Source organism: Hyperolius riggenbachi, chromosome 10 (genome assembly GCF_040937935.1).
Source record: "Hyperolius riggenbachi isolate aHypRig1 chromosome 10, aHypRig1.pri, whole genome shotgun sequence".
Taxonomy (NCBI): domain Eukaryota; kingdom Metazoa; phylum Chordata; class Amphibia; order Anura; family Hyperoliidae; genus Hyperolius; species Hyperolius riggenbachi.
The window spans coordinates 238962147-238989536 of record NC_090655.1 but is presented as its reverse complement, the minus strand read 5'-3'; the positions used below and the strand labels follow the sequence as shown (position 1 = coordinate 238989536).

The 27390-nt window shown below is 48.6% G+C and overlaps 7 protein-coding genes and 1 pseudogene across 7 annotated transcripts in view; 5 read left to right on the top strand and 3 right to left on the bottom strand.

The window, feature by feature from the left end:
- The window catches only part of LOC137534995 (zinc finger protein 665-like), a 465617-nt gene that overhangs the window by 197574 nt on the left and 240653 nt on the right, over window positions 1–27390 (top strand). The gene's annotated exons all lie outside the window — the stretch shown is intronic.
- Window positions 5151–5642, bottom strand: LOC137535804 (histone H3). Its single transcript, XM_068257701.1, has one exon. The coding sequence runs from the start codon at window positions 5640–5642 to the stop codon at window positions 5232–5234; it is 411 nt and encodes a 136-aa protein (XP_068113802.1). The 3' UTR covers window positions 5151–5231.
- On the top strand, window positions 8656–9048 carry LOC137536462 (histone H2A type 2-B-like). Its single transcript, XM_068258666.1, has one exon. The coding sequence runs from the start codon at window positions 8656–8658 to the stop codon at window positions 9046–9048; it is 393 nt and encodes a 130-aa protein (XP_068114767.1).
- LOC137534993 (zinc finger protein 665-like) overlaps window positions 11067–27390 on the top strand; it is a 114094-nt gene continuing 97770 nt past the window's right edge. The window contains exon 1 of the mRNA XM_068256750.1: window positions 11067–11105. The gene's annotated coding sequence lies outside the window, so the exon portion shown is untranslated. The remainder of the gene's footprint in view (window positions 11106–27390) is intronic.
- On the bottom strand, window positions 13734–14916 carry LOC137535803 (histone H2A type 2-B-like; annotated as a pseudogene).
- Window positions 15639–16019, top strand: LOC137536461 (histone H2B 1.1-like). The gene has a single exon (XM_068258665.1). It carries the CDS (start codon window positions 15639–15641, stop codon window positions 16017–16019), a length of 381 nt encoding a protein of 126 aa, XP_068114766.1.
- Window positions 18655–19092, top strand: LOC137535802 (histone H3). The gene has a single exon (XM_068257700.1). The coding sequence runs from the start codon at window positions 18655–18657 to the stop codon at window positions 19063–19065; it is 411 nt and encodes a 136-aa protein (XP_068113801.1). The 3' UTR covers window positions 19066–19092.
- On the bottom strand, window positions 20616–21315 carry LOC137536460 (histone H1.11R-like). Its single transcript, XM_068258664.1, has one exon. The coding sequence runs from the start codon at window positions 21307–21309 to the stop codon at window positions 20641–20643; it is 669 nt and encodes a 222-aa protein (XP_068114765.1). The 5' UTR covers window positions 21310–21315; the 3' UTR covers window positions 20616–20640.

Sequence of the window (27390 nt, the reverse complement as noted above, 5' to 3'; positions counted from 1 at the left end):
GATGAGTCTCTCACACATCAGCTGTATGTTTCCATCAATTTCACATAAAGCGACTCATACAGAGAAAAGGGCTCTCTTCTGTGTTTCTAAATGTAATTTCTTTAGTCAGGATCATTTCCGACCCATTGGGCTTGATTCACAAAGCCGTGCTAACTGTTAGCACGCTTGTGATAAGCCCCTTATCATAGCCGGCCTTTGATATGAGCGACCGGAGCGGTCGCTCAGGGCGCCAGCTTCCAAGGGGGCGCCTATAGCTGGTTGCCTATACTGAGGGCACCTACACCTGATTTCCTATGCTGAGGGCACCTATAGCTGGCTACCTATACTGAGGGAGGGCACCTACTCCTGGCTACTTATACTGGAGGTACCTACGCTTGGCTACCTATGAGGGGGGTGGAGACCTTCAACTGACTTCCTATACTGGGGGCACCTATACCTGGCTACCTATCTATATTGAGTCTGAGGGCATTTTGGAGGGGGGCGCACTGCAGCTATAATGTGTGGTGCAAATTGTCAGTGTTGTGCTATCATTCTAAATGGGGGAGGAGGCGGCTAACTGTCCCACTGATTGTTTTTATAAATATTCCTGAAAGGTTCTAGCCTTCATTTTTAAGTGTATTCATGATAATGCACTCCATCCATTCGTGGTTATTAATAGTATTTTTCTATTATACATGCGTGATGTGTCACGAAGATAAAATGCAAATCTCAGATATCTCAGGAGAAAAGGGGAATTGCATATGGACCTGTGTGTGTATACGTGCGTGAGTGTATATGCAAGTGGGAAAAGGATGAAGGGGGGGGGCACAAAAATCAGGTTTCGCTCAGGGCGCTGTGAAACCTGAGGCCGGCCCTGCCCCTTATAACACCTAAACTCCGTTTATGCGTGATAAGTTCTGTTCACTCACAAAGTCCTGTGTGCAAAGTTTTGTGTGCCGCATCACGGTGCATGCAAAATGCCCATTCACCTCTATGCGACGTTTCGCGGGCACCTCGCTGTGCGTGCGCAAAGTTTTGCGCGCGATGTGATTCACAAAACGGTGCTAACCTACTTAGCACCCTGCTTATCATCACGCCCAAAGGTGCTAAGTAGGTTAGCAGGGCTTTGTGAATCAAGCCCATAGAGATTGTTGCTGATAATTTATATGCTAAATCAATCCCCTTGCATGCAAGTTTACTTGCTCCGGTGTAGTCAGAGCATATTCTCAAACAGAACTAGTTGCGCTGGGTATATATAATTTCACCAATCTAAATCATCAATAATAATTAGTGCTTATACACCTGAATAAAGTTTGAAACATGCATAAATTCACATACATTTATTAGTACAAAAAACATATACAAAAAATGAATACAACCCTTGGTTGAGGGTTGTGTCACTTTTCTGTCTTATCCTGTGTAATGTATATAAGAAAATCCAGCATGGTAGGGGAATCCCTGTGCAATGGGGTGGGAGATGTTAAGTACTTGTAAAGTCTGGTTGGCTTGCTGCATCTCAGTATAGTCACACAGAATTAATTATTATGTTTCTAAAGTCACCGCAGTCAAAATTAAAGTGAACTTGAGGTGATAGGGATATGGAGGCTGCCATATTATTATTTTTTTAATGATACCAGTGTGGGAATTATTACCAGTGTGGGTATTATTACCAGTGTGGGTATAGGGTATAATACCAGTGTGGGTATTATCACCAGTGTGGGTATTATCACCAGTGTGGGTATAGGGTATAATACCAGTGTGGGTATTATCACCAGTGTGGGTAATATTACCAGTGTGGGCATACGGTATAATACCAGTGTGGGTATTATTACCAGTGTTGGTATAGGATATAATACCAGTGTGGGTATTATCACCAGTGTGGGTAATATTACCAGTGTGGGTATAGGGTATAATACCAGTGTGGGTATTATCACCAGTGTGGGTATAGGGTATAATACCAGTGTGGTACCAGAGTACCAGAGGCGCCCAATTTCTATAAAATAATCTAAAATCGATAAAATAACAAAAATGAGGTGGCTTACCTCACAGACGACAACTCTCTTTGATAAGGAAGTTTAATTGGAGATTTAGCAAAATCTCCAATTAAACTTCCTTATCAAAGTGAGTTATCGTCTGTGAGGTAAGTCACCTCATTTTTGTTATTTTATTGATTTTAGATTATTTTATAGAAATTGGGCGCCTCTTTACCTCTTCTGTGCCATATTTCCCCCACTTGCCTGGGAGGGGAACCTTACGCACCTGAACCAAGGTGGGATCCCACCACCTATGGTAATCAAGGTACACAGGATCTTTTTGCTAAGAGAGCGACCAGACCCAGGATTGCTGATATACCTGATTGGAGTCAGGTTTAAACACTCCACTTGCTTGAAGCGATCGGTTGCCCCGTGTGCAACCCACTTTTGTGAGTACCCCTTCTTCAGAAGTTTTTTTGAACACCTTTTTATTGAGACATACTGCACCATTTGGGCTCCCGTTGTCTTTGTTTTTTTTTCCCTCTAGTACTGTCCCTGCAGTGTTTGTATCCGGTGTGATAGCGGCACTACAGCTCTGTATAGAGAATATGGGGGCGGCTCTGATCTAAGTTAGGCCTCTTTTCCACGGACTTGATAGGCAGTGAAATTCTCACAACTGCTCACTGCTGCCTGGTAACTGCTTGCTGAGCAACACAGCTCAACAGTCCGTGGAAAAGAGGCCTTACAGAATTGCCGGGTGCCCACAATTGTGTATGTGTACAGGGATCGGTTACTCGCTGCCAACCCTTTGGAAAATAAGACTCAATCTGGAGCTCAAACACGTTTTATCCATTCTTCATGTTCCGACAAAATGCAATTTTTGGGCGCAATAAAAAAAATAAATACATAAAATAAGCTTTCCTATAAAAACGTCACAGGGGTCCTTAGTGCTCATATTTGCCAATACACTCGTCCTGTGCGATATCTAGTGAAGTTGCAGTGTTAGTGCCGGTACCCAGCTGCTTGTAAATGAGGAAAGGGAAATACGAGGAATTTGTGTTCTGGATCACATGGACCGGTGATCCGTATGGCTGATCTACCCCATCCTAAAGTTCTCAGCATTAAAAAGCTTTTATGCAGCAACTCGTGTGGAGGAGCAGATCAGGGAATACTTATTACCATCTGAAATTATGTATTATTACAGTCAGGCGCTTTTAAGTACGAAAGGATAAACAAACTATATTAGCCGATGTTTTCAAATATCCCGCGCGTATTAGTAACGGCCTTTCCCGCCATTTTAATTACATTCCATCGGCCACGACGTATTGCACTCCCTGTGCTACTATTACTGCCGAGAATGTACCGCCGTCATGTGGTGTCTGTGCTGCGAGCATCTCCCTCCTTCCCAACCATCCTATTATTCCAGCACAGATCGGTCTCCATTCACATCGAGGATGGCAGAGTTGGTGTTCCAACTGTTGGAACACCAGCTCTAGCGAGCGTATATGAGAATGGTCTCCGACTTTGGGGCAGCCGTTATCCGCTGGAACGCTACTGCAATTATAGCCGGTGACGTCACCACTCCCAATCGCAAAGGAATAATGGAAGCCGCTGGTGAGTGCTGATAAATAAGCAGCAGTTAGATGGCTGCTCAGTGTAATAATACTTCCCTAATCTCTCCATATCTTCCGATGGATGCAACAATACCACGTAATAGTGCGCAGCTTGTATAGCAATGTAATAATACACGGAGCTGTAACAGCACTTCTATAGATATAGTGGGTGGCCCTGAAAAGGGCCTTTTGTATAATATGGTTGGTAAGTGGAATAGAGTGGCTTAGCCCCCGAAGCCGTAGAGGGTGCGGCCCTGGCGCTTGAGGGCGTACACCACATCCATGGCGGTGACAGTCTTCCTCTTGGCGTGCTCGGTGTAGGTGACGGCGTCCCGGATGACGTTCTCCAGGAAAACCTTCAGCACTCCGCGGGTCTCCTCATAGATGAGGCCGGAGATGCGCTTGACACCCCCTCTGCGGGCCAGGCGGCGGATGGCGGGCTTAGTGATGCCCTGGATGTTATCCCGGAGCACCTTCCTGTGCCGCTTGGCGCCTCCTTTCCCGAGTCCCTTCCCGCCCTTTCCTCGGCCAGACATTATCCAGCTGCTCCTTCTCCGATGTAAAGATGAATTGATCTATATCGCCGCTTCCCCTCCTCTTATACAGCCTGGGCGGACCTGAGGGGAGACTGCACAGAAGGGGCGGAGCAGATTTTCCAGTTTTCCTGGTACAGTATGTGTTTATGTGGGGTTTGTTCTCCCTCCGCCCAGCCCTACTAATGAAAGCACCTTAGTGACTATGTACTGCTTGAAAAAGCTTGTATTTCTTTCATATAATACTTCCGAATACATTGAAATATTGTTTTTTTTTTTTATCCATACTGTTGACATTCGGTTACATTCCAGTATATCCGTTTATTTTCTTGTGATTGCGTGTATCATGTACGGCCCTGATCTGGAATTCACTTAAATTCAAAAAAAGCCCGGAACTCACCGATCTCTCATGGAAAACAGACCTTTAAGTCACGGATTGTTAAAACTGGCGGGATGGGAATCGGCGGGAAATTTGAAATACCAGCTGCTCAGCGCTCAACCAACCACAGCGCTAGACGCTTCTCTATTAAGCCAATAAGAACGCCAAGAAAGTATTAATTCAGATTGCTGGCTAAAGATGTTTCTATGTGCAGATAAGAGTGTTTCAGTCAGTCATGTCGAAGTTGCACCTTAAATTTCCCAGGTCAATTATAAAAGTTTGATGATTCATATTTTAACACAGATAATTGTGCCATGGAGGTAATGTAGCTGTGATAATACGTGTGCACTTCACTACAAGCTGCTGTGTGGGATTGGGAAAAAAAAAATCTGTGAGTTATTGGGGCCAATCTGAGGACGAGGAACATTTTATACCGCGCTTCTCTCCTTGCGGAGCCAAGGCGCCGAGCTACAGCTATTCTAGCCGCTGGTACGGGCGAGTGTGATCACGGGGAACCTTGTCTCTGTCGCTTTTACATACTGGATTGAACTGTTGCTCGAACTTTGGTCAAAGCCTAACAAACTGCTATGCCAGTGTGGGTATTGGGTATGAGTCATCAGTCACTTGATAGTGACAATAGACTGATGAAAGCATGTGCAGCTACTGCCGCTAAATAAATTACAACTCTGTCTGGAGAATGTGGGTGTGGCTCTGAAAAGAGCCTTTGTGTTGTGGGTGACAATGTATGACGCGCTTATGCCCTCTCGCCGCGGATCCTGCGGGCCAGCTGGATGTCTTTGGGCATGATGGTGACCCTCTTGGCGTGGATGGCGCACAGGTTGGTGTCCTCGAAGAGCCCCACCAGATAAGCCTCGCTGGCCTCCTGCAGAGCCATGACGGCCGAGCTCTGGAAGCGCAGGTCGGTCTTGAAGTCCTGGGCGATCTCCCGCACCAGGCGCTGGAAGGGCAGCTTACGGATCAGCAGCTCGGTGGATTTCTGGTAGCGGCGGATCTCTCGGAGAGCCACTGTACCGGGCCGGTAGCGGTGAGGCTTCTTCACTCCTCCGGTGGCCGGGGCGCTCTTCCGGGCGGCTTTGGTGGCCAGCTGCTTGCGGGGAGCTTTCCCTCCGGTGGACTTGCGGGCGGTCTGCTTGGTTCTGGCCATCGCTCAATCGGCTGATTCTTCTCACAGGCGAGAATAGACTGAGGAGAGTGGCCGGGAAGAGCCAGTTTATACACCCTGCGCCTCTCTGTCATTGGCCGTCTCACAAGATCCAATCACAGGGCGCCCTCCTAATTGCCCCGCCTAGAGCAGCCAATAGCTGACCGTGAAACGCACAATATTATCCCCATTCTCCGACTCACAGCACGCCCTCTGCCATGCTAATATCCAATTATAAGCTTCGTGGCTTCTGATTGGCCGGGGTGTTGGGGAGCTTTTATCTGATTGGCTACTGGAGAATATTTGTTATTTTTCAAATGTCCCGTCACAATATTGCTTATCCCGCCATTCTACGTTGCCTGATTTTGTTCTTATTTATTGGAATTTTCCTATCAGCTCTAAATGATACTATTTATAGCTAAAGCGTCAAGTATAAATGGAAAGGAATAGAGGTAGATGAGTCACGTTTCTATGCAGATCTGTATTCTGGATCGATTCGTGACGGCGGAGCGGACAGGCTGATGGTTACTCTTTGTTATGGAGACAGATTAGGAGAGCCGAGATCTCCCCAGCCGGGGCAATAATACGAGTCCCCTCGCTCCGCAAACGGACTGATCTGACCGAGCGGAGCGTTCTAGATGTCTGGGAATCGGGATTAGTTTTGCTGGAGTGACCACATGTCCCAGCAGATAGGATATTTAGGTGGTTTGGCGTTCATCAGCTATCAGATTCACCGAGATTCATTTCATGATTATGTTCTTGTAAATATACCTATGAAAGCGATACTTTCTACATGTGGCTGCGCTTTTGATACATTCATTTACATCTTTCAAAACCACCACCATGCATGCACCCCATTAGTTTCATTGCATAGAATTATTATACAATACGCATTGTTTAGAGACGTCACCTGTCCGGATGGACAGCTTCTAAAACACCATCACCAGCTACACTGTGATCCCAGGATGGATTCTATAGAATGATACACAACTTCTGCCGCTGGCTCGTGTGGCCGCAGCGCATCAGTAATTCTGGAATCTGTATTGTGTTCTCAGAAACACTGCGGCATCTCCAGGTACAGAGGTCTCTGGGGTTCTAATGGTATAGTCAGTAGCAGCAGGGGAAACTATTCAATTCATTAGTCACCCCTGAAGCTCCCCAGCGCCAATTCAGAAATAAAGATGAGAAAATATATGAATCAGAACCACTCGGCTAGTGATCGATATCAGAGTGGGAATCTCCTTCCGTGCTCAGTTTATGACTTCAGTAGTGAGCAATAGTACCGGGAAGTCACGAAGATTATTAAAGCGCGCAAAACACAACAGCAATACATAGCCCTGCAGTGAATGAGTGGGTGGCTCTGAAAAGAGCCTTTGGGTTTCCTGTGTAGTCGGGTGAGAGGCGGATTACTTGGCGCTGGTGTACTTGGTGACGGCCTTGGTGCCCTCGGACACGGCGTGCTTGGCCAGCTCTCCCGGCAGCAGCAGACGGACAGCGGTCTGGATCTCCCGGGAGGTGATGGTGTGGCGCTTGTTGTAATGAGCCAGGCGGGAAGCTTCCCCGGCGATGCGCTCGAAGATGTCATTGACGAAGGAGTTCATGATGCTCATGGCCTTGGAGGAGATGCCGGTGTCGGGGTGCACCTGCTTGTACCTGCCATCTACCTTGTACACGTAGATGGCGTAGCTCTTAGTGTTGTCCGGATCATGAACGATTCGGATCTTTGATCCGAATCTATTTTATGAGTCGATCATCCGAATCATCAAAATGAACGATTCGGATCACAAAAGGGGCGGGGCCAGGAGCGACACACCCCCTCTCAGCGGGCAGCGGGCTCCTGGAAGCAGAGCTGAGATGGATCGCTCTGTTGGATGCGAGGCAGCCTTGCAGGGACAGCAGGTAGATGAGAGAGAGGGGACATGGGTGCCACTGCCAGATATGTGTAGAACACACATACTGGCTATAACGTGCTGCTGATTATAGGCTGTCTGTTCCGTAGTTGTGCCCAGTGATCACATTGGAAGCTTTTGGCTCAGCACAGCTCAGTAACTTTGCAGGCACTGTGATTGCACTGCACTGGGCACTAAACAGCTGCACTTATCTTCTGGGAATGCTTTGGGGAATGCTTTCCTTCACTGTGCGACGTTTGCAGTCAAAGTATACAGATGAGCATATAGGTGAAATACATGTAAAGCATATGATTGCAGCATGTGGGTATTGTGTGCAAACATTTCTGCTCTCTGCTCGTCCCTCCTCCCTTCTCTGTCCACTCCCTGCCCTCTGTCCATCTTCTCCCCTTCTCTGTGTGTCCACCCCCCTCCCCTTCTCCTGTCCACAGCAGGGAAAGACCTGTCCTGCTAGTCATTTCACCCCGAATGCTTCGGTAGTAAAAATTATCCGAGATTCGGATCAAAGATCCGGATCTTTTCAATGATCCGATTCGAATCATCCGGATCATTGAAAAGATCCGAACTTCCCATCTCTAGTAGCTCTCCTTCCTGGTCTTCCTGCGCTTCTTGCCGTCCTTCTTCTGAGTCTTGCTCACCGCTTTCTTAGAGCCCTTCTTGGGCGCCGGGGCGGACTTGGTTGGTTCAGGAGCCATGCTGCTTCTCAGTAACTCTGCAGAGTGCGGAGACACAATGTGAGGAACAGCGTAGCCTTCCCTCATTATATAGGCGGCCTATGCTAATCAGGCTGCAGGAGAGCCGGCTCACACTATTAGAGAGCGTCACTAGCGCCGCCTGATTACCGCCCCTTATATTTGATTGGCTGGACGTGAAGTTTTCGCAATTGAAAAGTGCAACAAAGAACTCTACATACAATTGGCTGTTAAGGAAGAAAGCTCCGCCCCGTCATTTGCTGATTAGTGGATTGCTAGACCAGCATACTATTGGCTGAGTTGAATAGCAGCCAATCAGGTGGCAGCGCGGGTCGGGCTGCCGAGTATATAGGGCAGGAGGAGAGGCGGGTGTGGCTATTCTTGTGTTGGAGAGTTATCTGTATCCCTGAAGTCATCATGTCCGGAAGAGGCAAACAAGGCGGCAAGGCTCGTGCCAAGGCCAAGACTCGCTCCTCCCGGGCCGGCCTGCAGTTCCCAGTCGGCCGTGTACACCGTCTGCTGAGGAAGGGCAACTATGCGCAGCGGGTGGGAGCCGGAGCTCCGGTCTATCTGGCCGCAGTGCTGGAGTATCTGACCGCTGAGATCCTGGAGCTGGCTGGTAACGCCGCTCGGGACAACAAGAAGACCCGCATCATCCCCCGCCACCTGCAGCTGGCCGTGCGCAACGACGAGGAGCTCAACAAGCTGCTGGGTGGTGTGACCATCGCCCAGGGGGGCGTCCTGCCCAACATCCAGGCCGTGCTGCTGCCCAAGAAGACCGAGAGCCACAAGGCTGCCAAGAGCAAGTAATTCCTGCAGCAGCCGCCGGACTCACACAGTACAGAACCACAAAGGCTCTTTTCAGAGCCACCCACACTGTCTATAGAGGGCCTGATGCGCATTATTACTGTAGAGATGTACTGCTTGCTTATAATTACAACTAATGACACGTACACCCCCATATTAGTGGGGACCGATGTATAAAACAATGGGTACATTTCAGACTGAAGTCGCACCCAATATCTCGTATAAGTTATAAGCGAATCAATGAACGGATAGCATGTAATGCGGCTGTATAGGAACTTCCATCCACATGCATATAAGTAAGCTGAGCAGCCTGCAGAAAGAACGTGTATAGGAAAGCGTACACAGAATGCATGAGCGCTATTAGCAGCCAGTAGACAGCATCAGCTCCACACCCGGTGCAGGGAACGTTCATCTGCAGGTTGAATCTTAACGGGCATGTTTTAATAGTAATCAGATTTAAATGTTTTTTTTACAATTCATGTATTTCATGATTTGGGGTATTCCTTAGAACCACCCAATAGCACAAACCATAACATATTCAACTGTACAATGTCGGGCTCACAAAATGTAGAGAGCAATTATTCTCGCAGTGCTATTGGCTGACGAGAGAAGCTCCTGTAGCTGTGATTGGTGGAGGCACAACCGTTGCGGTTTTCATATTGCCGCCGAATTTCCTCGGAGCAGCCGGGATGGATGTGCAGCTCTGTGTTGCGGCATCATGTGATGCTGTACCGGCAGCTGCCCCGTACTCCTATCTAGAAGCTGTATGCCCCCTATAGCCGGCTGTGTCACCCGGGATGGGACCGGAGACAGATCGGTGCTGGAATAGCAGTGTGGTTGGGTAGCAGGAACACGCTCGCAGCAGAGACTCGGACCACCTTTATTGTTGGAGCGCAAATCGTGACCGATCGAATCTAGGGGTGTATAGTTGGTGGAGATCGATAAAATGGCGGGAAATACCGTTAGCACACGCGCGGGCTATTTGAAAACATCGGCTAATCAGATTAACCGCCCGGTACACATCCTCAACGGCTTCGGCGGATAAGCAAGTCTGTCTCCTTGTCTATACAAGTGCTGTCATGTCATCTCCGCATACTGAGCAGTGTCGGGCTTATATTCCTCTAACTCCGATCATTGCTTAACCCCTAATTTCTTGGAGCCGCATTCTGAGCTGATATCGCTGGTGCCATACATGAGACGATGATTGTAGGCATCTACTCTAATCCCAGCATTTCTATAGCTAATACTTACAGAAATAATTCCAGGGACTACCCTTTGTACTTGGCGAAATAAACAAAATTCTGATTTCCTTCCGTATAGAAGCAAATACAAAGTATAATTTATATTGCGGAGTTATTTCCTGTATCTCCCTGGCGACGCACCGCTGCCACCATGCGGGGGAAAAGAGAACAGCACTCCGGTCAGTTCCCTCCAAAGTTCAGACTTTCCAAAGGCAACACAACTCATTGCTTCTTTATCTGACTAGTTATTTTACAATACAATATTAATCGTTAAATGACACGGAGAACATCTTAAAATCTCATCAATGCTTAGCAAATGCTGGGCCGGCTATTCCAATCTGTATAAACACAAACCTCCCGTATTTTATGGAGGAGCTGTGAGCTGGCATTGCCGGGAGCAGCACAGCCGGGGCAATGCTGAATATTACGGGGCAGCTGCCGGTACAGCATCACATAATTCCCCAACACCAGGGGCGGCGCCAGGGGGGTGCTTGGGGGTGCTCGAGCACCCCCTAGAATTGTCCAAGCACCCCCAAAGCACCCCCTGGAGTGAACTGACTTCAGGCGTCTAAAAGACGCCAAGTCAGTTCACACAGCGGCAGCAGCAGGGCTACGGTAAGATGGCCGCCCGGAGCCCTGTTCTGCAGACTTCGAGTCTGCAGTGCATGGCTTCGGGCGGCCATTTTCCCGTAGCCCTGCTCTCTGCAGGCAGGAAGTCTCGTCGTGACGTCGGGAAGGAAGAGGATCGCGGGCGCTGCGCGCCACAAGGAGGTCGGGACTCGGGACAGGAGGTCGGGAAAGAAGGTCTTCTGGCTGTAGGTGAGTAAATGGGTTTTTCTTTTCTTTTTCAGTTGATGCTGATTGTGCATATTGGGGTCATATCTGCTACAGATTGTGCATATTGGGGTCATTTCTGCTACCGATTGTGCATATTGGGGTCGTATCTGCTACGGATTGTGCATATTGGGGTCGTTTCTGCTACCGATTGTGCATATTGGGGTCATTTCTGCTACCGATTGTGCATATTGGGGTCATTTCTGCTACCGATTGTGCATATTGGGGTCATATCTGCTACCGATTGTGCATATTGGGGTCATATCTGCTACCGATTGTGTATATTGGAGTCATATCTGCTACCGATAGTGCATATTGGGGTCATATCTGCTACCAATAGTGCATATTGGGGTCATATCTGCTACCGATTGTGCATATTGGGGTCATATCTGCTACCGATTGTGCATATTGGGGTCATATCTGCTACCGATTGTGCATATTGGGGTCATATCTGCTACCGATTGTGCATATTGGGGTCATATCTGCTACCGATTGTGCATATTGGGGTCATATCTGCTACCGATTGTGCATATTGGGACCATATCTGCCACCGATTGTGCATATTGGGACCATATCTGCCACCGATTGTGCATATTGGGACCATATCTGCCACCGATTGTGCATATTGGGACCATATCTGCCACCGATTGTGCATATTGGGGCCATATCTGCCACCGATTGTGCATATTGGGGCCATATCTGCCACCGATTGTGCATATTGGGGCCATATCTGCTACCGATTGTGCATATTGGGGCCATATCTGCCACCGATTGTGCATATTGGGGCCATATCTGCCACCGATTGTGCATATTGGGGCCATATCTGCCACCGATTGTGCATATTGGGGCCATATCTGCCACCGATTGTGCATATTGGGGCCATATCTGCCACCGATTGTGCATATTGGGGCCATATCTGCCACCGATTGTGCATATTGGGGCCATATCTGCCACCGATTGTGCATATTGGGGCCATATCTGCCACCGATTGTGCATATTGGGGCCATATCTGCCACCGATTGTGCATATTGGGGCCATATCTGCCACCGATTGTGCATATTGGGGCCATATCTGCCACCGATTGTGCATATTGGGGCCATATCTGCCACCGATTGTGCATATTGGGGCCATATCTGCCACCGATTGTGCATATTGGGACCATATCTGCCACCGATTGTGCATATTGGGACCATATCTGCCACCGATTGTGCATGTGCATATTGGGACCATATCTGCCACCGATTGTGCATATTGGGGTCATATCTGATAACGATTGTGCATATTGGGGTCATATCTGATAACGATTGTGCATATTGGGGTCATATCTGATAACGATTGTGCATATTGGAGCCATATCTGATAACGATTGTGCATATTGGGGTCATTGGACGTGTTTTTTGTTAAAATCTGCTCACATTACGTGTATTTTCTTGAGAAAACCTGCACAATTATGTGAATTTTCTGGGAAAAGGGTCACCAAAACTTGGGCCCTCTGTCTTTGCGTTGCACTTTTAAAGGGAACCCGAGGTGAGAATAATATTGAGGCTGCCATATTTATCTCCCTTTAAGCAATACCAGTTGCCTGGCTGCCGTGCTGGTCCTCTGCCTCTTATTCTTTCAACCATAGACCCTGAACAAGCATGCAGCAGGTCAGGGGTTTCTGACAATATTGTCAGAACTGACAAGATTAGCTGCATGGCTTGTTTCTGGTGTAATTCAGTTCACTACTACAGCCAAATAGATCAGCAGGGCTGCCAGGCAACTAGTATTGTTTAAAAGGAAATAAATATGGCAGCCACCATATCACTCTCACCCTGGGTTCACTTTAAATTACAGTTAGCCCCGCCCTCATCCGGTCATGACCACGCCCATTTTTTCGCCGCGGCGCGCTTTGCGCGCCGCTGGTTGTAGCCACACCCATTTTTTGCCGCGGCGCAGGCCGTCAGCTCCCCCGGAAATTGGTCCAGCACCTGCATAGCACCCCCTAAAAAAATTTCCTGGAGCCGACACTGCCCAACACAGAGCTGCACATCCGTCCCGGGGAAATCCAGCTGCAAATATGAAAAGAGTAACCGCTCTGCCTCCACAAACCACAGTCAGCTACAGAAGCTGCTGTCATTAGCCAATAAGTGTCGGATTCCAATTGAAATAAGTAAGGTGGAGATACAACCTAAAAAAGCAGCATCCCCGCCACTGTGTAGAATAGATGATGCAATTAATAAGAGCATCCGCTTTGCTTAGAACGCTTATGTGTTATTTGTCCTATCAGTGCTTTTGTGTTCCTACGCATGTACATCACACGGCTATAGCAGCTCTATACCAACATGCGTGTGAATTGGAAGGAAGTAACAGCAGTATTCCATCTGTAACAGGAACACGTGCAACTGCCAGTCAGGAGGATCCGCTTATAAAGTGTTTGACTGATAGGAGCGTTACTTCCACCTATGGAATGTAACCATTGATGTGTACGTTACATTAGTCTCCGCTAATGGGGGGGCGTACGTCACAGAGGAAGAGGAAGCACATTAATGCGCATCAGGCTCTTTAGCAGACAGTGTGGGTGGCTCTGAAAAGAGCCTTTGGGTTCGGTGGAATAGCTTTAGCTGCAGGGAATTACTTGCTCTTGGCGGCCTTGTGGCTCTCGGTCTTCTTGGGCAGCAGCACGGCCTGGATGTTGGGCAGGACGCCCCCCTGGGCGATGGTCACCCCACCCAGCAGCTTGTTGAGCTCCTCGTCGTTGCGCACGGCCAGCTGCAGGTGGCGGGGGATGATGCGGGTAGTGTTGTCCGGATCATGAACGATTCAGATCTTTGATCCGAATCTATTTTATGAGTCGATCATCCGAATCATCAAAATGAACGATTCGGATCGCAAAAGGGGCGGGGCCAGAAGCGACACGCCCCATCTCAGCGGGCAGCGGGCTTCTGGAAGCAGAGCTGAGATGGATCGCTCTGTTGGATGCGAGGCAGCCTTGCAGGGACAGCAGGTAGATGAGAGAGAGAGGGGACATCGGTGCCACTGCCAGATATGTGTAGAGCACACATACTGGCTGTAACGTGCTGCCCATTACAGGCTGTCTGTTCCGTAGTTGTGCCCAATGATCACATTGGAAGCTTTTGGCTCAGCACAGCTCAGTAACTTTGCAGGCACTGTGATTGCACTGCACTCGGCACTAAACAGCTGCACTTATCTTCTGGGAATGCTTTCCTTCACTGTGCGACGTTTGCAGTCAAAGTATACAGATGAGCATATAGGTGAAATACATGTAAAGCATATGATTGCTGCATGTGGGTATTGTGTGCAAACATTTCTGCTCTCTGCTCGTCCCTCCTCCCTTCTCTGTCCACTCCCTGCCCTCTGACCATCTTCTCCCCTTCTCTGTGTGTCCACCCCCTCCCCTTCTCCTGTCCACAGCAGGGAAAGACCTGTCCTGCTAGTCATTTCACCCCGAATGCTTCGGTAGTAAAATGATCCGAGATTCGGATCAAAGATCCGGATCTTTTCAATGATCCGATTCGAATCATCCGGATCATTGAAAAGATCCGAACTTCCCATCTCTAGATGCGGGTCTTCTTGTTGTCCCGGGCGGCGTTGCCAGCCAGCTCCAGGATCTCAGCGGTCAGATACTCCAGCACTGCGGCCAGATAGACCGGAGCTCCGGCCCCCACCCGCTCCGCATAGTTGCCCTTCCTCAGCAGACGGTGAACACGGCCGACTGGGAACTGCAGCCCGGCCGGGAGGAGCGAGTCTTGGCCTTGGCACGAGCCTTGCCGCCTTGTTTGCCTCTTCCGGACATGATAACTTCAAAGATACAGATAACTCTCAAACACGAGAATAGCCAAACCCGTCCCTCCTCCTCTCCTATATACTCTGCTGCCGGACCCGCGCTGCCTCCTGATTGGCTGCTATTCAACTCAGCCAATAGCAAGAGAGTCTGACAATCCACTAATCAGAACATGCAGGGGCGGGGCTCCGTACTTCAGCAGCCAATTGCATTTGCATTTCTTTGTTGCGCGTTTCAACTATTCAAGTCTCTCCAACTTATCAGATATAAGGGGCGGTAAGTAGGCGGTGCTAGTGACGGTCTCCAATAGGGCTCGATTCACCAAGCGGTGCAAAGTGTTAGCACCGTGGTGAAAAGGCCCTTATCACGCCTAAAGTCACTTTAGGCATGATAAGTAGAAACTCGCGCGAAGTTGCCGCGCGTACGCGCGTAACACCCGACGCTTCGCGCGAAGCTCCCATTAAGCCCTATGGGACTTTGCGCGCGCGCTCTCACGCGCGGTAACTTCGCGCGAAGAGCAGGAAAAATCGGTGATAACTCAGTGGTGAAAAGGTCATCACGCCTAAAGTCTTTTAGGCGTGATAACTGGGTTATCACCGCTTTGTGAATCGAGGCCATAGTGTAGTCAGCTCTCTTGCAGCCTGATTAGCATAGGCCGCCTATATAAGGAGAGGAGGCGGCGCTGCTTCTCATTGTGTCTCCGCGCTCTGCAGAGTTACTGAGAATCTGTAGCAATGCCTGAACCAGCCAAGTCCGCCCCGGCGCCCAAGAAGGGCTCTAAGAAAGCGGTGAGCAAGACTCAGAAGAAGGACGGCAAGAAGCGCAGGAAGACCAGGAAGGAGAGCTACGCCATCTACGTGTACAAGGTGCTGAAGCAGGTGCACCCCGACACCGGCATCTCCTCCAAGGCCATGAGCATCATGAACTCCTTCGTCAATGACATCTTCGAGCGCATCGCCGGGGAAGCTTCCCGCCTGGCTCATTACAACAAGCGCCACACTATCACCTCCCGGGAGATCCAGACCGCCGTCCGCCTGCTGCTGCCGGGAGAGCTGGCCAAGCACGCCGTGTCCGAGGGCACCAAGGCCGTCACCAAGTACACCAGCGCCAAGTAATCTCTCACCCAGCTATACAGATAACCCAAAGGCTCTTTTCAGAGCCACCCACTCATTCAATACGGAGCTGTTACAGTTGGTATATATCCATTTATATGCTCTAGTATCAGGAACAGTACTGTGCAGAGTCTCTCCGCAGTCTGTACTCTAGAAGCTGCTGCTGAGGGGTGAGGTTTAGGGACAGTGAACCGAAACTTTCCAGCCACGTGGTGCAGTCATTAAGATACTTTTTATTAAATTGATCCGTACGTTACAGGGTAGCCGTATACCTACCCAGAACTTGTCTGTACAGGGATCAGTTGAATGTAGCACGTGTATCGATTGTTCTGCTGCTGTGTGGGGAAATCTACTGTTTCAGTTGACCGATGAGCAGCATGGGAAGTTCGGATCTTTTCAATGATCCGGATGATTCGAATCGGATCATTGAAAAGATCCGGATCTTTGATCCGAATCTCGGATCATTTTACTACTGAAGCATTTGGGGGTTGAAATGACTAGCAGGACAGGAGAAGGAGAGGGGGTGGACACATAGAGAAGGGGAGAAGATGCACAGAGGGCAGGGAGTGGACAGAGAAGGGAGGAGGGAAGCAGAGAGCAGAGAAATGTTTGCACACAATACCCACATGCTGCAATCATATGCTTTACATATATTTCACCTACATGTTCATCTGTATACCTTGAATGGAAACGTCGCACAGTGAAAGAAAGTATTCCCCAAAGATAAGTGCAGCTGTGCCGAGTGCAGGAGGATCATATTACGCTGCAATCACAGTGCCTGCAAAGTTACTGAGCTGTGCTGAGCCAAAAGTTTCCAATGTGTTCACTGTGCACAACTACGGAACAGACAGCCTGTAATGAGCAGCACGTTATAGCCAGTATGTGTGCTCTACACATATCTGGCAGTGGCACCCATGTCCTCTCTACCTGTCCCTGCAAGGGTGGCTCCCCTGGGTCCCCTCCAACAGAGCATCCATCTCTGCTCTGCTTCCAGGACCCCGCTGCCCGCTGAGAGGGGGCGTGTCGATCCTGGCCCCGCCCCTTTTGCGATCCGAATCACTCATTTTGATGATTCGGATGATTCGACTCACAAAATAGATTCGGATCAAAGATCCGAATCGTTCATGATCCGGACAACACTAGTTCCGGAAAGACTTGCTTTACCTTTGCATTTATGGGAACTAAACACATTTAACTCGGGAGTCGCAGCAGATGGCCTCAGTCTGCCCGAGAATACAATAAACCATAAATACCCCCTGCCCTGCACCGTGCTTAGCAGCGCCCCATACCGAGCATAACCCAACAGCTCTAGGAGCTTGCCACCTAGAGCTGCGGTGCACACGGTTTGCTACTAATTGCATCACCCCTACTGGAAATCGCCGCCACGTGTTCTGTTATAAACTTGTAAGACATAGATATTAATCGTTTAGTGAAGCTTTTATTAGAATACTGCTATAAAACTACTATAGACCTGTAGTGACGCAGGGTCTTCCCGACAATAAAATGAATGTGATCTGTTTCTGCCGCACTTTAAGCTCAACACACACCATACAATCTTGGTTGTACAGATTTACCGAATCTATGTAGTATAAGGGCCAACAGATTGAAACTACCTTGAATGATTGATTGGATAAGCTCTTATACTACATGAAAGTGGTAAGATTGAACAACCAAGATTGTGTGGTGTGTGTTGAGCCTTTGTCAGAGAAGCAGATAGTCGGTATGAAGATGATTGGTGTATTGCGGCCACGTGGGTCAGTGACGGAACTTCTAGTCATGTAGCTATATACATACAGTATATAGAATGTATCCTGCGGAGTCTACAGCTGGGGTTGATTAGAAGCGGGCTGTCCCTGGCAGCATTATTTGGTAATATGTCTGAATAGATGTGTGATTGATGGAGTGCTGTGTGTGTGGGGGTGGCCACTCAGCCAGAAGTGACATTCTCCATCCATAATACTTTGGTATTAGATATAGAATTGGAGGAACGCTGACGCACGGCAAGCTCGCCAGATATCCCATCTGCTGTCACTGCAACACAACTCATTCCAAACTTCCCCCGAGTTCTGTCACGCTCCGCTCGGTGTTAGATCGGTCTGTGTGTGGAGCGGGGAGACTTCCTATTACAGCCCCGGCTGATGCCCGCACATGGGGGAAGGAGAGTTCAGGTCTCCACCACATGACAATAGGAATCCTCAGCCCGGCCGATCTATTACTACAACCCGATACAGAGAGTCACATGCGTGTAAACTACAGATCTGCTCTGCAGAGGGACGTGACTCATCCGGCTTCCGCTTTTTAGCAGGCTGCAAAAAAAAAAAAAGATGATAGAATATTTAAAAACAATAAGAACCGAATGAGGCGACATTGCACTAGGATTGGCGGGCTGGTGTAACAAAGCAATATGTGGCGGGGCATTTAAAAAATAACAAATGTTCTCCAGTAGCCATTCAGATAAAAGCTCCTGATCGCCCCGGCCAATCAGAAGCCAGAGCGCTGTATGAATCAGGGTACTGGCCTGCAGGGGGCGTGGTGTGAGGCAGCCAATGACAGAGAGGTGCGGGGTGTATAAAAAGGCTCTTCCCGGCCGCTCTCCTCAGTCTATTCTCGCCTGTGAGTAGAATCAGCCGATTGAGCGATGGCCAGAACCAAGCAGACCGCCCGCAAGTCCACCGGAGGGAAAGCTCCCCGCAAGCAGCTGGCCACCAAAGCCGCCCGGAAGAGCGCCCCGGCCACCGGAGGAGTGAAGAAGCCTCACCGCTACCGGCCCGGTACAGTGGCTCTCCGAGAGATCCGCCGCTACCAGAAATCCACCGAGCTGCTGATCCGCAAACTGCCCTTCCAGCGCCTGGTGCGGGAGATCGCCCAGGACTTCAAGACCGACCTGCGCTTCCAGAGCTCGGCCGTCATGGCTCTGCAGGAGGCCAGCGAGGCTTATCTGGTGGGGCTCTTCGAGGACACCAACCTGTGCGCCATCCACGCCAAGAGGGTCACCATCATGCCCAAAGACATCCAGCTGGCCCGCAGGATCCGCGGCGAGAGGGCATAAGCGCGTCATACATTGTCACCCACAACACAAAGGCTCTTTTTAGAGCCACCACACTGTCTGTACAGAGCTGTAGTGCCGCAGCCGTCACACCGACTCCTCACACTGCGGAGTGCCATGTCGGCTTGCATGCACAGGCACTCTGCAGCTAAGGTTGCCTTACTATCGCATACTGGTGATTAGACCGATACAAACGCGCGCTGGACAGTAGCGGCTCCATGTATGTGTACTCTGCTGACACAAGCCGGTAACTAGGGGAGTTGAGGTAGGAAGCCTCAAGAGGTAAAGCAATCGCCATATTGCTGCGTTAACTGGAAGGTATAGACTTATTTCGCAGCTTGTTACTAACCACCTAACCCGTCACTAATTCTCAATCGCTCAAAGCTTCGTTTCTCCACTATTTTCTAGGGTAAAATTCTAAATAAAGCTTCCATTTCCTGCTAGATGGATAACCGAGTACAAATAATAATGCCAGGCAGGATAGGAACGCTCAACTGCCACTGTTTACTTTTTGCAACTGGTGTGTATGGCTGCCTCCCACATCTACCTACATAAAGAGTAACGCTACTGAGTCACATGTCACTGCATTGGGGGCAGCATATTCCCATTTCCCAGGTACTCAGTGACATATTCTATCCATAGACAAACCGGTGAAGCATCGCGGCCCTTCAGGGGACAGCTCCAGCTGTGCTTACAAATAAATGCCCGGATGCTATAGCCTCAGTATACATTGAATCGTAGTGTTCTGTACGGGCAGAATATGACTTATGTCGGTAGAGGCCAGAGCACTGGCAGGCGTACCTTCATTTCTAGAGCTTTGCTACACTTTACTCATCACCCTTTTTCATTATACATATGGGTTAGAGAACATGATTTCCCTTATTTTCACTTTCAAACCTGGCTCTACAGCGTGTGATCTGGCCGAGTATACAGCTCTGTTATGAGAGGGTGGGTGGCTCTGAAAAGTTTGTGTTTCTGGAGACGACGAGGTAAGCAATCGCCATATTTCAATTTCGCAACTTTTCACTAACCCGTCACTAATTCTCAATCGCTCAAAGCTTCGTTTGTCTACACTAATTAGTTTCTAGGGAAAAATTCTAAATGGAGCTTCCATTTCCTGCTAGATGGATAACCTTACCCGAGTATTAATAACGCCAGGCAGGATAGAAACAACTGCCGATTTTTTATTTTGCAACTAGTGTATATGGCCGCCTAGGGAGTCACTGCATATGGGGGGGGGGAAGACATATTTCAGCCCTTCAGGGGACAGCTCCAGCAGCTGTGCTTACAAGTAAATTACCGGATGCTATAGCCTCAGTATACATTGAATCCGTAGTGTTCTGTACGGGCAGAGTATAACTTCTGTATGTAGAGGCCAAAGCTCTGGCAGGCGTACCTACTTTTCTAGAGCTTTGCTAATCATCACCCTTTTTCAGTATACATATGGGTTAGAGAACATAATTTCCATTCCCAAACCTGGCTCTACAGCGTGTGATCTGGCCGAGTACACAGCTCTGTTAGGAGAGGGTGGGTGGCTCTGAAAAGAGCCTTTGTGTTTCTGGAGAGACAAGCTGCAGCTTATTTCTTCTTAGGAGCGACCTTCTTGGGCTTTGCTGCCTTCTTTGCTGGGCTTTTGGCGGCCTTAGGCTTGGCTGCCTTCTTAGCGGGGCTCTTGGCAGCTTTCTTGGGTTTAGCGGCAGCTTTGGGTTTCTTGGCAGCAGCTGCCGCCGGTTTCTTGGCCGCCTTCTTAGCGGGGCTCTTCTTGGCGGCGCTGGGGGCTTTCTTAGGCTTCTTCGGGGACTTGGCGGCTTTGGGCTTCCTGGCAGTAGCCGGCTTCTTAGGCTTGGCGGCAGCCGCTGGCTTCTTCTTGGCCGCCGCCGGCTTCTTGTGCTCTTTGCCGGCTGCCTCCTTCTTGCTGACCTTGAAGGATCCGGAGGCGCCGGTGCCTTTGACATGGACGAGGCTGCCCTTTGTCAGCAAGCCCTTGATGGCCAGCTTGAGGCGGCTGTTATTCTTCTCCACATCGTAGCCTCCGGCAGCCAGAGCCTTCTTCAGGGCGGCCAGGGAGACCCCGCTGCGCTCTTTGGAGGCGGACACGGCCTTGAGGATGAGCTCGGACACGGCGGGGCCGGAAGGCTTCTTGCTGCCTTTCTTGGCTCCTCCTCCGGCTGCCGCCTTCTTAGTCTGCTTCTTCTTGGCGGCGGGCTCCGCTGCGGGAGGGGCGGCTGCTGGGGCGGTCTCTGCCATCTTCTTAGTTATTTTGCAACAAAGTGTAACATTGCAAGTGGCCGCCAGTGAGCGCTTATATACTCTCTCCGGCTGCGCTGCCATTGGCTGCTGACAGTAGCGCGTCCCGTCTTCCTATTGGTGGGATCCGGACTCTGAGCCGCCCGCCTCTCCACACAGCTGTTACTCTTCGGCTCTCTGCTTGTGTTTCCTCACCGGGAGAAAAGTGGGTTTATTCCCCCCGGAAAGTAGCGGTGCGCCCCCTGTGTGCGGCCGCCCGGCTGGCAGGGGTCTCCCCTCCCCCATTACAGTCACGGGGGGCTTCTGAGCGGCGACAGTGGCCGGGAAATCCCGCTGTAATGTGACCAGCTCCGCTTCCTGCTCCCCCGATCTCCTCTGTCTCCATCGTTATCAGGGGGTAACATGTCTGATATACGGGGTCTCCTGTCACTCCCCCACGCAGTATGAAGGAGGGGATCCCGGCCACAGATTATACGGGGCTGGGGGGCTACTGACCCCTGGAGGGGGATATTATGCTGAGGAATGTCCCGGATGTTAGCACAGGCTGAGCTCTCCTCTGCTGCCTGCAATTGGGATGAGTCTCTCACACATCAGCTGTCTGTTTCCATCAATTTCACATAAAGCGACTCATACAGAGAAAAGGGCTCTCTTCTGTGTTTCTAAATGTAATTTCTTTAGTCAGGATCATTTCCGACCCATTGGGCTTGATTCACAAAGCCGAGCTAACTGTTAGCACGCTTGTGATAAGCCCCTTATAACACCTAAACTCCGTTTAGGCGTGATAAGCTCTGTTCACTCGCAAAGTCCTGTGTGCAAAGTTTTGCGTGCGCGCATCACGGTGCATGCAAAATGCCCATTCACCTCTATGCGACGTTTCGCGGGCACCTCGCTGTGCGTGCGTAAAGTTTTGCGCGCGATGTGATTCACAAAACGGTGCTAACCTACTTAGCACCCTGCTTATCATCACGCCCAAAGGTGCTAAGTAGGTTAGCACGGCTTTGTGAATCAAGCCCATAGAGATTGTTGTTGATAATTTATATGCTAAATCAATCCCCTTGCATGCAAGTTTACTTGCTCCGGTGTAGTCAGAGCATATTCTCAAACAGAACTAGTTGCGCTGGGTATATATAATTTCACCAATCTAAATCATCCGAATAATGTGATGTATTCAATGCTGCTGCGCTTTAATTCCTCATGGATTCATCCAATAGCATGTATGGGGGAAAAAAGAAACCAACATATGGTGTGTAACGTTATTCGGAAGTGTGTGTTAATCACTGAGGGTGTCAGTAAGCAAACGTTACACACCATATGTTGGTTTCTTTTTTCCCCCATACATGCTATTGGATGAATCCATGAGGAATTAAAGCGCAGCAGCATTGAATACATAACATTTGGACTTCCTATACAGAGGACACTGCTTGCGGCTGGGACACCTGTCAAGTACTTTTTTGCATATTTTGCGCAGTGATACTATTGAGTATAATCTAAATCATCAATAATAATTAGTGCTTATACACCTGAATAAAGTTTGAAACATGCATAAATTCACATACATTTATTAGTACAAAAAACATATACAAAAAATGAATACAACCCTTGGTTGAGGGTTGTGTCACTTTTCTGTCTTATCCTGTGTAATGTATATAAGAAAATCCAGCATGGTAGGGGAATCCCTGTGCAATGGGGTGGGAGATGTTAAGTACTTGTAAAGTCTGGTTGGCTTGCTGCATCTCAGTATAGTCACACATAATTAATTATTATGTTTCTAAAGTCACTGCAGTCAAAATTAAAGTGAACTTGAGGTGATAGGGATATGGAGGCTGCCATATTATAATTTTTTTTAATGATACCAGTGTGGGAATTATTACCAGTGTGGGTATTATTACCAGTGTGGGTATAGGGTATAATACCAGTGTGGGTATTATTACCAGTGTGGGTATAGGGTATACCAGTGTGGGTATAGGGTATACCAGTGTGGGCATACGGTATAATACCAGTGTGGGTATTATCACCAGTGTGGTTATAGGGTATAATACCAGTGTGGGTATTATTACCAGTGTGGGTATAGGGTATAATACCAGTGTGGGTATTATTACCAGTGCGGGTATAGGGTATAATACCAGTGTGGGTATTATTACCAGTGTGGGTATAGGGTATAATACCAGTGTGAGTATTATTACCAGTGTGGGTATAGGGTATAATACCAGTGTGGGTATTATTACAACTGTGGGCATACGGTATGATACCAGTGTGGGTATTATCACCAGTGTGGTATAGGGTAATACCAGTGTGGGTATTATTACCAGTGTGGGTATAGGGTATACCAGTGTGGGCATACGGTATAATACCAGTGTGGGTATTATCACCAGTGTGGTTATAGGGTATAATACCAGTGTGGGTATTATTACCAGTGTGGGTATAGGGTATAATACCAGTGTGGGTATTATTACCAGTGCGGGTATAGGGTATAATACCAGTGTGGGTATTATTACCAGTGTGGGTATAGGGTATAATACCAGTGTGAGTATTATTACCAGTGTGGGTATAGGGTATAATACCAGTGTGGGTATTATTACCAGTGTGGGTATAGGGTAATACCAGTGTGGGTATTATTACAACTGTGGGCATACGGTATAATACCAGTGTGGGTATTATCACCAGTGTGGGTATAGGGTAATACCAGTGTGGGTATTATTACCAGTGTGGGTATAGGGTATAATACCAGTGTGGGTATTATTACCAGTGCGGGTATAGGGTATAATACCAGTGTGGGTATTATCACCAGTGTGGGCATACGGTATAATACCAGTGTGGGTATACCGTATAATACCAGTGTGGGTATTATTACCGGTGTGGGTATAGCGTATAATACCAATGTGGGTATTATTACAACTGTGGGCATACGGTATAATACCAGTGTGGGTATTATCACCAGTGTGGGTATTATTACCAGTGTGGGTATAGGGTATAATACCAGTGTGGGTATTATTACCAGTGTGGGTATAGGGTATAATACCAGTGTGGGTATTATTACCAGTGTGGGTATAGGGTATAATACCAGTGTGGGTATTATTACCAGTGTGGGTATAGGGTATTATACCAGTGTGGGTATTATTACCAGTGTGGGTATAGGGTATAATACCAGTGTGGGTATTATTACCAGTGTGGGTATAGGGTATAATACCAGTGTGGGTATTATTACCAGTGTGGGTATAGGGTATAATACCAGTGTGGGTATTACCAGTGTGGGTATAGGGCAGTGATGCTTGGATACCCCTTTTTATAATTCGAGTTTGGTCGAATTCGAATAGTAAATTATTCGAGTTCGGTCGAATATTCGAGTCGAATATTTTTTACTATTCGATTCGACCTCGGACTTCGACCTCACTATTCGAGTCGGTATTCAAGCTGACTATTCGAATTGGCCTTAAATAGCTTCCAACACTTGTTTTGAGGGTGAATGATGCAAGAAACATCTTTTTTTCCAAGTAACAACAGCAAGTGATTATGTGGGGATGTTCCTTTAAAAAAAAAAGGTGGAAAGAGACGTTGTGTCCAAAATGTTGTTCAGTACTGTATATACTTCTTCTTCTTCTTTATCTTCTATATCATCTTCTTCTTCTTCTATATCTTCTTCTTCTATATCTTCTTCTTCTATATCTTCTTCTATATCTTCTTCTTCTTCTTCTATATCGTCTTCTTCTTCTTCTTCTTCTTCATCTTCTTCATCATCATCTTCTTCATCAGCTTCTTCTTCTTCATCTTCTTCTTCTTCATCTTCTTCTTCTTCTTCATCATCTTCTTCATCTTCTTCTTCTTCATCTTCTTCATCTTCTTCTTCATCTTCTTCATCTTCTTCTTCTTCATCATCTTCTTCTTCTTCATCTTCTTCATCTTCATCTTCTTCATCTTCTTCTTCTTCATCTTCTTCATCTTCTTCATCTTCTTCTTCTTCATCTTCTTCTTCTTCATCTTCTTCTTCTTCTTCATCTTCTTCTCCTTCTTCTTCTCCTTCTTCTTCTTCTTCTTCTCCTTCTTCTTCTTCTTCTTCTTCTCCTTCTTTTTCTATATCGTCTTCTTCTTCTTCACTTTTTTCTCTTTTATATTTTTTTTTAAAGAAATGCAGCTATTTTTAGCGTAATAAATAGCTGGTTGCGCACGCATGTTGGAAGCGCCATTGTATGTGCTCCCTGGCAGTGGAAACACACAGACAGCAGGAGGTAAATTCAGCAGCAGGAGGAGGAGGATGAGTGTGTGGCAGCAGGCAGTCAATGTGGCAGGCAGCGTGACATAATAGCTCTGGTACCTAGCGGTAATACCAGGGCTGTAAATAAACACAGCAGGAGGTCCCAGACAGCGGTCGTGCAGCCCACATTGTGTCCAATACACAACTGGGACAACACAGTTTTCAACCCGGGCACCTCAGAAAAATTAAACCTTTTTTTTTAATGGTTTATTTGTTTTGTATTTACAACAAATTACACAGACAGATATAGCTATTGTTTGACGTAATAGCTGGTGGCAGAGTGGCAGCAGAAGGTAATTCTGTGTACCCTGGCAGTGGGAAACACAGACAGACAGCAGCAGCAGCAGGAGGAATGGAGGAGTAGTGTGAGTGTGGCAGCAGGTAGGTAGGCAGCGTGACATAATAGCCCTGGTACCTAGCGGTGATACCAGGGCTGTAAATAAACACAGCAGGAGGTCCCAGACAGCGGTCGTGCAGCCCACATCGTGTCCAATACACAACTGGGACAACACAGTTTTCAACCCGGGCACCTCAGAAAAATTAAACCTTTTTTTTTTTTTAATGGTTTACTTTTTTTTTTTTTTAACATCAAATTACACAGATATAGCTATTGTTTGACGTAATAGCTGGTGGCAGAGTGGCAGCAGAAGGTAAATCTGTGTACCCTGGCAGTGGGAAACACAGACAGACAGACAGCAGAAGGGCAGTACACAGCAGCCCACTGTAGATGTAAAATGTGTGGCTGCAGGTGACGTAATAGTCAAAGTGAACCAGGCTGGCTTAGGCCCGGTTCACATTAGCGGTGGCCGTCCGGAATCGCCGTGCCGGAGCCGGACCGCTTTCAGAACGGACGGAACGGACGCACGGCATGGCAATGAAAGCCTATGCGTCCATTCACATGCGTCCGTTCTGCCGGACCGGAGCCGAACCGGATCCGGGCCGGATCCGGACTCCGGCGTCCGTTCCAACATGCGCTATTTTTTGGTCCGGCTCCTCCGGCAGCCGTATCCGGAGCGGAGCCGGACTGCCTGCACCATCCGGCCAATACAAAGCAATGAGAGCCGGAGAGCGCACAACACACTGGCTACAAAAAACCGGACGTTCTACCCCACTTCCTATGCATTTTGGATGGGGACCACATGGGCCCAGCGAAGAGTGGGGCAGCAGCGATTTCATGCTGGAGCTCTTTTTGCCAGCAACATGTCTGATATGTCTGAAGGAGGCGAACAACAGAGAGAATTCCCAGGTTTACGAGTAAAAAATGCCTGGATCCATGGTCCCAACTGCAGTCTCTGTATCCACGGATGGTCTCCACACGTCCACCTGTCTCCAACAATGACCCCAGACCCTTCTGCTGACCTCCCAGACCCCAGGTAATTAAAAGGATGTTATCTCCTTAAGAAACCGGATCCGGACCGCAACCGTGTTCACACCGCACGGAAACCGGATGCAAACGGATCGGATCCGGATAGGAACCGTACGGATCAGGTCCGGTCCGGATACGGTGCGGTCCGGACATCCGGTGCGGTTTTTACTAAACCGCAAGTGTGAACGGGGCCTTAGTGAGCAGTAGAGTTGGGCCGAACGGTTCGCCGGCGAACGTGGTTCGCGCGAACGTAGGTGGTTCGCGTGCGGGTACCGCACGCGAACCTTTTGCGGAAGAAGTTCGGTTCGCCCCATAATGCACTGAGGGTCAACTTTGACCCTCTACATCACAGTCAGCAGGCCCAGTGTAGCCAATTAGGCTACACTAGCCCCTGGAGCCCCACCCCCCCTTATATAAGGCAGGCAGCGGCGGCCATTACGGCCACTCGTGTGCCTGCATTAGTGAG

Bases quoted from the DNA above. Each gene is read 5' to 3' on its own strand.
- LOC137535804 (XM_068257701.1), bottom strand. From the start codon at position 5,642: ATGGCCAGAACCAAGCAGACCGCCCGCAAGTCCACCGGAGGGAAAGCT.
- LOC137536462 (XM_068258666.1), top strand. From the start codon at position 8,656: ATGTCCGGAAGAGGCAAACAAGGCGGCAAGGCTCGTGCCAAGGCCAAG.
- LOC137536461 (XM_068258665.1), top strand. From the start codon at position 15,639: ATGCCTGAACCAGCCAAGTCCGCCCCGGCGCCCAAGAAGGGCTCTAAG.
- LOC137535802 (XM_068257700.1), top strand. From the start codon at position 18,655: ATGGCCAGAACCAAGCAGACCGCCCGCAAGTCCACCGGAGGGAAAGCT.
- LOC137536460 (XM_068258664.1), bottom strand. From the start codon at position 21,309: ATGGCAGAGACCGCCCCAGCAGCCGCCCCTCCCGCAGCGGAGCCCGCC.